General features: G+C 38.2%; 1 protein-coding gene across 1 annotated transcript; it reads left to right on the forward strand.

The window, feature by feature from the left end:
* The first annotated feature begins 1416 nt into the window (after positions 1-1416).
* FOXI1 (forkhead box I1) lies at positions 1417-3729 on the forward strand. Its single transcript, XM_073620721.1, has 2 exons — positions 1417-2092; positions 2595-3729. Exons 1-2 carry the CDS (start codon positions 1432-1434, stop codon positions 3131-3133), a joined length of 1200 nt encoding a protein of 399 aa, XP_073476822.1. The 5' UTR covers positions 1417-1431; the 3' UTR covers positions 3134-3729.
* The last annotated feature ends 6749 nt before the right edge of the window (positions 3730-10478 follow it).

Genomic DNA, 10478 nt, shown 5'->3' on the forward strand with positions numbered 1-10478 from the left:
GAGTTTGATTTAAAATATTAAAGTTAAAATCCTCAAATATGTCATGGTGGTTGCAGGAAGGGAAAAAAAATAGAATCCAAAGTTATCAGTCTGGTATCTCTCATGCCCAGACTTTGAATAGCAGGTGCTAAGATGTGGAGAACAGGCATCATTTCTTGTCTTGAGAGCCATCTCCACCCTTCAAACAAACACAGACATTCTATTTATCAGTAATGAAGTAGCACTCAGTAGCACTTGTGGGACAAACAAAATAGCCAGCATCATCAAAGACAGGACAGCCAGTGGTGGGAGTACTGCATCACATAAACACCATTATTCTTATCTGATAAAACAACAACCAAAACAACCATACAGGCTATCTGTCACAGAATAGCTCAAAGTTTGCTATCATTTTTATACTTACCTGGGACTATCCCTTTAAAGATGCTGTGGATAACATACAGTTGTTTTAAATCACTAATTTAATATCAACATCTTAATAAAGATGAAACATAGATGCCACAGTTCTTTTTACACTTAGGCCTTTAAATCTGGCCTTAAACCAAAGCAAATTATATGCATATAGGTTAAATGATTTTCTACTTTTGTACAGATTACTTTTAATACATGCATTACTACATTCCAATAAGTTTAAGATATATGAATATAGTGTATCAGATTTCTTTTTTTTTTTTTTTTTTTGTAAAGTTGTAGTTGTAATTACAATAAGCCAATAATACATTAGCAGCAAAGTATAAAAGGAGGAACTATTCATGAAATAATGCACATTTCATTGTATAGCAATAGGTCTGCACAAACACTGTATGCAGGAAACTAAACATTATGAAGCGTAAAGATGATATATGATGCTTATCTCTCTTTATATGGTAATTAAACAGCACAAACTCCAGACTATAAACAGAAGGCAGTACACTGTATTAGTAAATGTTTTACATTTCATAAATGCATTTTTGACACATAAAATCAGTGCTATACTTTAATATGCATGTGGGTTATCTGTGCAAGAATTTTTTTAGTGTGTGTGTTTTAGAGCATGCAGTGCATCAATTGTAAAACACACTTTCTGCTAAAATAAGAACACTTTGCCCTACATATTTTGCAATACAATCTCCTTTTATACACAACTATAAAATGTTACCATGTTGTTATAAATGCATTTTGGCCCTTTTTGTATAGCCATGGTTTTGATAATACTTTTTTTCTCTGTTAGGAATTTTTGCCTGTTTAAAATCTATATAAATCTGTAGTGTTTTTTTTTAGAGAACTTGAAAAAATATTCCATTCATTTGAAAGATAAACTCTCATAATTTTCAAATGGGTTTATAGGCTGCCAGCATTCCAAAAAGGCATATCATTGCATCTCTAGCCAGTCAGTGAAAGCTAGGCGGAGCATATTCAAAAACCTAGCTGCTGACAGGTGTATAAGAAGTGATGAGGAAGGGCATTAGTGATACACCTGCTCCTGGGACAGTTGCAAGCACAGGTGCATCAGACTCTCCAGCTTACCAGCTTTACAAAATGAGTGCATTTGATCCACAGACACATTCTCCAACTCGCTGTGGGCCACAATTTCCGAACATTGGGCAAGAACCTCCAGAGATCAATATATACTGTGACAGCATCTTCCATCCTCAGACTATGCCTAGTCCTCAACGACCTTCAAACTTTGAGACTGGAGATTACAGCACTACTCCCAATCCTTATCTGTGGCTGAATGGGCCATCCATCACACCACCTCCCTACCTGCAAGGATCCAACACCAGCCACTTCATGCCTCAGTCATATGGCATGCAGAGACAGCTTTTGCCTAACATGCATGGCTTAGGAGGATCTGAGTTAGGCTGGCTTCCAATTCCATCCCAAGAAGAACTTATGAAATTGGTGAGACCACCTTATTCCTACTCAGCCCTAATTGCAATGGCAATACACGGCGCCCCAGATAAAAGACTGACACTTAGCCAAATCTATCAATATGTTGCAGACAACTTTCCTTTCTACAACAAAAGCAAAGCTGGCTGGCAAAACTCTATTCGTCACAATTTATCCCTAAATGATTGCTTCAAAAAAGTTCCAAGAGATGAAGACGATCCAGGTAAGTGACTTTTTTTATAGTTTATTTTATGACATTTAGTAACATTTCCTAATAAAAATACATCCTCTTTTTATTAATATTAATTGCCTTTCCAATAAGTGATGAAATATCTGAAATAACTGCTGTAATCAGTATATGTTTCAGTATGCTTGAAAAAAATTCAAAGGAATTTAAACAGTAATAGGAACTATGAGGAAATGTCTATGCCTCTTGCTGTAGATGGATGCTTTGTGTATTTTAAGACTGAAAAAAATATCACGTTAAAGTCAATTTTGTTTTCCTTTGTGTCCCTAGTTGATTATTATCCATTGCTGTGTCTAAAACTCATATCATATGCCCAGCCACACATTTCATAATCTGAATACTATTAAAATATTGCATGAATCTTGCTAATAAAAAGTTAAAATGCTTTTAAACTGGACATACAGAACCACATATGATCCATATGTTTTATTTATCTAAAGTGAAAAAATATCTTAAGCATTATATTTTCTATTAATAGGAAAAGGAAATTACTGGACTCTGGACCCAAATTGTGAAAAAATGTTTGACAATGGAAATTTCCGCAGAAAGAGAAAGAGAAAGTCTGATACCAATGGCCAGCTAATCTCTGATAAAACAGAAGGGGGTTCACTGCCTGACAGCCCAAAAAATGGAGAGAATCAAGAAATGCTGGAGAGTTCTTCACCAGGAACTGATGACTCAACTGAAAAAAGACTATCCCCACCCGCCATAACACCATGCCTTAATAATTTTCTCTCTAGCATGACTACTTATGTTAACAATGCCGGTTCTGTAAGCAGATCAGTACCACTTGGACTCAGTAATGAAACATCTGACAAAGTGGCACAGAATACAGCTGGTTTCAGCTCATACTCACCACTTTCAAACATACCAAGTCACGGAGGATCAGACTGGTCCCCTACTATGTCATCAAATCCCTTTGGTTACAGTAGTTCTATACTAAATCAGTTCACTCCCCACTTCTACAACAGCCTCACAAACAATACCCTATTCTCCCGAGAAGGCACAGAGGTATAAGTACCAGAATAAGGTAGAAAAGCCTTACAGTATACTGAAATGAAGTGTACCTTCATTAGCAAAAAAATCACTGTACCAGATAACCTGAATATTTGTGTGTGTGTATAGTATTTATGGATACACACAAGCTGATGCTCACACAAAACATACACACAATGTATGTATGTACTGAAAACAAGCACACCTTCAAATGGTAGTTTTGTGTATTTAACTGTTATCCAGTAACATTGGACTGCCCGCTAGTTACACACTGCCTTCTACTGCTTTACATTTTAAGTAGTGCATACATTTTAGAAATGTTGTAGTTTCAAAATATGTTCATTTATCTGAATATTACTGTGCAAGATGATGCAAATTATCACTGTGTTGAAAAACAAAGCTTTAGTTGAGAAACATTCACTATAGGGTCTTTTTTTACAGTCTGTACTTATAGATGTTTACTGTGGAGTAATAAAACTGGGTAGGGGCAACTGATGTGGTACGGTAGTGACTTAAATACATTTGTTTTTCCTTGTTAATGTTAAATATTTTATATATTGCATCAGACATCACTGAGGGGAAATGGGTTATTTTATAATAAAATCTTATAAAATGAATGAAGTCTGTGCACTTGTTTTAGTCATTAGTATGTAGAACATCATTTACATCATAATGCACCTCTTGTCTGTTGCTACTAGGACCAGATTGGTCTGAAACTAGGACCACTATACATGATTAGTGTATAATTACATAATTTTGAGATTTATTCAGTGAAACAAGCCAAAGAACAAAGCACTAACTGCAAAGTTTAATAACCACAGCAGGCTACCACAATCTACCCTGTAATGATCTTAGTTCAAGCCAATGACTATGAGTTATTGCACTTTGCAACTAGCACTTTGTTTATTGCATTGTTTGTATATATACAATTGTCTCTGGTCTTCTTGAATAAATTACACATGGAAATAAACATATTATGCACATCCGTAAAACCACAAAGGAGCAGCGGTGTAAGTGCAATTGGTATGTTAGACTTTAGGGAAGAGGGGGGCATTGCACGCAACAAATTACTCCTTCATTCTGATATATTGAGGAGAAGCAGAACCCACGAAGTCTGACCTCCGGAGGTCTTTAGGTTCCTTCAATAGAGCTCTGGTCCTTGGCAATGCTGAATTTACTAAACATGACTTTCTATTTAATGTCCACCCATCTATGTGATCCAGTATTCAGATTTCCAAGGCTAAAAACCCTCACCTCCTAGTAGCAACAGGTCATCAGTTCAAATATTCATTCTAATAAAATATATATTTTTTTTTTACTATTTATGCACAGGAATAGCAGCAGCAAGCCCCTTTATTACATTAAATGCATTAATTAAAAGAAAAGTGTAATGATGTCATCATGCCACATTCATAAAGATGTCATTTTTTATAGGGCCTTGCTAGACTTCACACATGCCCAATCTAATTGCATATGCATTAAAGCTTATCTCTACATTAAAACTGTGTAAGAAACATGCAGTACGCACAGCTAGGTTTCTGAATGTTATAAGATAGAAATAAAAATAGGTAGAAATAATCAAGATCAATGAAACATAATAAATCAATTATAATAATACAGCAATACGGTGTCTGGCAAATGAAATTTCCACTATAACTGTTGTTATTTGTTATTGACAGTCTGACTAGATGCTAGATGTTGCGTCCTTCAAGAAATTGAAATAAAGCTATGTCATTTTGTGGTGAAAAGCTATAAATAGACACTAGAGGGCCATTGGGCATGCAGGGACCAGACATCTACACTGACCAGTGCATTCCAAACACAAGTATTCCCAATAGGAAATCATTCATGTATAGGGTTTTGGAACAGAATAGGGAGAGGCACACCACAGACACCACTGGGGATAACTTATCAGGAAGAGACTTCAAATTCTGCCAATGAATCTCAAGTGGAAGTCTGTGGTGCCATACAGACATTACAACTTTCACTTTCCTTACGGTGAAAAAAAAATCCTGCTTGCAGCATCTTTGGAGCATGTTTAGGGAGCTAAAAAAAAAATACACCAAAATTGCTCCTCTCCATTGAAATGAATGGTAACCGCCTCAAAAACGCCCCCACTAAGCATTTTTGATGCAGTTTTTGAGTCACGTGTCCTTTAAAAAGGTACCAAAAGCACTGCAAAAGCATTCCAATAATGCATAGGCATTTTACTGGCAGTTTTGAAGCGAACCAGCGTGATAGTGCCCTTAGTCAGTCTGGCTGAAAATGGTCAGAGAGGAAGACTGTCATCTAATACTTATAAGCACTTTTACAGGAACTGCAATACTAAAATCTAAAGAGCACTTCATATTATAATGTTCAAACTGCAGAACTGACATGCCATAATCTTGGCTTTTAGAAATACCAAATGATTTTTATAAAAAAAAAAAAAATATTCCTTATATTTAAACAGCCCTACCACACAAAACACCCAGCCTGGTGACCTGTTTTTTCTAGGATACCTCTATGACCCCAGCCTGTCACTGGACAGTGAAGGAACAGGCTGGCAAGATAATTTCTCTAAAGCTTTATCCTCCTGTCAGTATGTTCATTGTCAACATATGTAAATGTAGGACACCTGATTGGTTTAATGCCCTTCTCCCTCCAGTCTGAGTGCTGCTGTACAGGTGTTTAAAAGAGGCTGAAACAACGTCAAATTCATATAATTATAACAGTTGAAATTAAATACATAAAGACCTGATGCACATGGGACATTTGTAAAAGGCTTTCTGGACCCCAGAACTCCTGAAAGCTGCATATGCACACTTGTCTAGGCAGGTTTAGGGGTGTTTAGCTTTTGAGAGTTAATGCATTCTGTTGGCCAGAATATTAATTTATTCTGCCCACTGCAATGCATTATTAGACACGTCTAGTGTTTCTGCAAGTTTAAGCTTTGGTGGGTTTTTTCTGCCTGTAAATGTCCCTCCTCTAATATGTCTGTAAACGCATGTGTGATGAACACAAAGCTTACATACTTACATAAAGGTACTTTTATACCTTCATGATATATATATATATATATATATATATATATATATATATATATGTCATTTTATGGTGAAAAGCTATAAATAGACACTAGAGGGCCATTGGGCATGCACAGTATCTCACAACAGTGAGTACACCCCTCACATTTTTGTAAATATTTTATTATATCTTTTTAAGTGACAACACTGAAAAAATGACACTTTGCTACAGTGTAAAGTAGTGAGTGTACAGCTTGTATACCATAAATTTGCTGTCCCCTCAAAAAAACTCAACACACAGCCATTAATGTCTAAACCACTGGAAATAAAAGTGAGTACACCCCTAAATGAAAATGTCCAAATTGGGCTCAAAGTGTCAATATTTTGTGTGGCCACCATTATTTTCCAGCACTGCCTTAACCCTCTTGGGCATGGAGTTCACCAGAGCTTCATAGGCTGCCACTGGAGTCCTCTTCCACTCCTCCATGATGACATCAGGAAGTTGGTGGATGTTAGAGACCTTGCGCTCTTCCACCTTCTGTTTGAGGATGCCCTACAGATGCTCAATAGGGTTTAGGTCTGGAGACATGCTTAGCCAGTCCATCACCTTTAACCTCAGCTTCTTTAGCAAGGCAGTGGTTGTCTTGGAGGTGTGTTTTGGGTCATTATCATGTTGGAATACTGCTCTGCGGCCCAGTCTCTGAAGGGAGGGGATCATGCTTTGCTTCAGTATGTCACAGTACGTGTTGGCATTCATTGTTCCCTCAATGAACTGTAGCTCCCCAGTGTCGGCAGCACTCATGCAGCCCCAGACCATGACACTCCCACCATCATGCTTGACTGTAGGCACTTGTCTTTGTACTCCTCACCTGGTTGCCGTCACACACGCTTGACACCATCTGAACCAAATAAGTTTATCTTGGTCTCATGAGACCACAGGATATGGCTCCAGTAATGTCCTTAGTCTGCTTGTCTTCAGCAAACTTTTTGCGGGCTTTCTTTTGCATCATCTTTAGAAGAGGCTTCCTTCTGGGAAGACAGCCATGCAGAGCAATTTGATGCAGTGTGTGGCGTATGGTCCGAGCACTGACAGGCTGACCCCCCACCTCTCAACCTCTGCAACAATGCTGGCAGCACTCATACGTCTATTTCCCAAAGACAACCTCTGGATACTGACACTGAGCACCTGCACTCAACATCTTTGGTTGACCATGGCAAGGCCTGTTCTGAGTGGAACTTGTCCTGTTAAACCGCTGTATGGTCTTGGCCACCATGCTGCACCTCAGTTTCAGGGTCTTGGCTATCTTCTTATAGCCTAGGCCATCTTTATATAGAGCACTAATTTTTTTTTTCAGACCCTCAGAGTGTTCTTTGCCATGAGGTGCCATGTTGAACTTCCAGTGACCAGTATGAGAGAGTGAGAGTGATAACACCAATTTTAACACACCTGCTTCCCATTCACACCTGAGACCTTGTAACACTAATGAGTCACATGACACCGGAGAGGGAAAATGGCTAATTGGGCCCAATTTGATCATTTTCACTTAGGGGTGTACTCACTTTTGTTGCCATTAATGACTGTGTGTTGAGTTATTTTGAGGGGACTGCAAATTTACACTGTTATACAAGCTGTGCACTCACTACTTTACATTGTAACAAAGTGTCATTTCTTCAGTGGTGTCACATAAAAAGATATAATAAAATATTTACAAAAATATGAGGGGTGTACTCACTTTTGTGAGATATTGTACATATATATATGTGAAGTTCAGTTTTAAGCGAAGTTGAGCTAATGACCTTCACATTTAAATAATACACTGTTCATTTCAAGGTAATATTTATTTTGTAATAAGTCAGCAGCAGTTCATGGTGCTGAATCCAGCGGGGCATAGGTCATATACTTAAACCAGAGGTAAAGTAAAAGGCAATGATCAGTAGGTGTATGAAATGTAAAGTGCAGCGTTAAAAAATTTGGCAATTCAAGATGACACAATGCATTATGTCATCTTGCATAATTTTAGCGCTGCACTTTACATTTCATATTCTGGTTTAGTGCCTAATATCTGGCACTATAAAATTTTAACTTAATTCTATTTTTATTCACTAACCGCGGATATAATTTTATACATATTCAATGATCAGTAGGTGGAAAAATGCTCCCACATCAGTTGTTGGAAGGAAAGAAAATCCCTGTCAGTCAGTGTGAGTAAAGAAAATTTGTCCCCACATTAGTAGGAGACATATACAGTATGCCCTACCATCAGTGTTTAAAGGGAGGAAAAATACCCTGTTGTTAACAGTCAGTCCTAGGAAAAAATTGTGTCAGTTGTCAACAAAGAGGAAAAGAATGTCTTGACACTGATCAGTAGGAGGAAAAAATGCCCTGGTATCTGTGGTCAATAATAAGAAAAAAAAGCCCTGTCACTGGTCAGTAGGAGGAAAGAATACCATGGCATGAGTGGCCAGTAGGGGAAAAATGCCTTGATGTCAGTGGTCAGTAAGAGGAAAAAATGCCCTGGTATTAGTTATCCATAGGAGGAAAAATGCCTTGTTTTTGGTCTAGTCAGTAGAGAAAAACAATTACTCATCAGTGGTCAGTAAGAGGAAAAATGCCCTGGCTTCATTGGTCCGTAGGAGGAAATAATACCTTGTCATTGGCCTGGTCAGTAAGGGGAAAAATACCTTGTTAGTGCCCAGTAGGAAAAAAATGCACCAGCATTGGTGAACAGTAGAAGAAATTCTCTGCCACTGTGTCAGTGGTAGAAAACAATATTAAGGACTCTACAGGGGGATATGCAGCTCTGTGGTGGCTTGGGGACTCTGTGGGTAGATGAAGGGCACTGTGGGGGGCTGGGGGCACTATGAGGGGCTCTGCATGGGGCTGAAGATCTTCAGCAGACCAAGGGGCACACTGAGGGCTGTAAGGCTTTGTAAGTGGAAGAGAATGTTGGGGCAGACTTGGAGGCACTATTGGGTGTGGGTGTTCTGCAAAGGACTACTGGAGCACTGTGTGGGGAGCTGAGCAGCTCAGTGAGGAGGCATGTTGGGGGTGGGGGGCTGTTTTGGGTAACAGAGGGCTTAGTGAGAATGGAGATTTTGAGGGGGCCTGGAAAGAACTGTGGTGGGCTGGGGGCGGCAGGAAGTAGAGGGAGTCTAACAAAAAAATAGTGCAAAAAGGATTGCATGCCCCCTTCCTTTCCCACCTACACAAACTTACTGTTCAGACTTTTTGTCAGTATGGATACCTCACAGGAAGTGATAATAAAACTTCCCCTTCATTGTCTCTCTATTCATGTGATAGGTCACGTGATTGGAAGAAGAAGACTGGAACTTCACTCCTCAGTGGGAGACCATGCTCATGAGAAGGCTGTAGTTGCTCTGCCTCAGGTAAGGCATTGCTCTACAATTCCTCCCTATACCTGCAGGAGAGGTGCTCGGTGCAGGAATGCTCAGCATTCCCGGATTGGCACTGGTGCCATTCTGCAGAGTGTGCTGTAAGCTAGGATACACACGAGCAGCTTCTTTTAGCCCACCACATCTTATTTCAGGAACCCCAACCACACCACCTTACCCCTGGCCTGGGCTCCATAGCCACTGCATGAGCTGCTATGACTATAATTCCTCCATTGCTTGTTTCTACATGAGTCTGTATATTTTACATTACTAAATATAATAATAAAAGTAATAATAATAAATGTAAAACCATTTTAAGCTAATTTATCAAGTCTAGGATTGATTAAGATTGCTTGAGCCTGATCCAATTTTTTTAAAAAAGCAAGCTGGATTCCAAATATGTAAACAAATCTACTACTGACATCCTCATCTGATCATGCACATATTAGGTCAGAGGGCATATAAATATGAGCAGTAATTGTGAAAGGAGCCTTTAATAAAAAATACACATGTGAGCTGAGAGTGGCATGATTAAAATAAAAGTACTAGTTTTTAGCAAGCATATATGATATAACATAAAGTAAAAGTTAAAAAGTGCCTGATAGATTATATTAGCATTTATAGAACATGGGTCGGCTAAAAGGGTTACTTATTATACTTATTTCATAGACTTTACTATAAAGTTGTTGGTATTATATTTATATATCTGTCATGGAAATTCTGCAATTCACTGCATGATTTACTACCTTGTATGCAAGTTTGCCCTTGATAATAAAAATGTAACTTTTACTGATACATTAAAATAAAATCTTTTGATTTTTAAAAGGTTTACAGCTGGGTAGTAAATCTCCAACAATGTACTCCCTCAAAGAGAAAATAGAAGTAAGGAGAGTAGTTTGTCTCTTATAACCAGAATTAACCAATTACTAATTGAATAAACTTCACTAAATACAGTACTTTCTGAATGT

The sequence above is a fragment of the Aquarana catesbeiana genome, linkage group LG03 (genome assembly GCF_042186555.1).
Source record: "Aquarana catesbeiana isolate 2022-GZ linkage group LG03, ASM4218655v1, whole genome shotgun sequence".
Classification (NCBI taxonomy): domain Eukaryota; kingdom Metazoa; phylum Chordata; class Amphibia; order Anura; family Ranidae; genus Aquarana; species Aquarana catesbeiana.

Bases quoted from the DNA above. Each gene is read 5' to 3' on its own strand.
- FOXI1 (XM_073620721.1), top strand. From the start codon at position 1,432: ATGAGGAAGGGCATTAGTGATACACCTGCTCCTGGGACAGTTGCAAGC. The intron at 2,093-2,594 runs GTAAGTGACTTT...TTCTATTAATAG, and splicing joins AAGAGATGAAGACGATCCAG to GAAAAGGAAATTACTGGACT.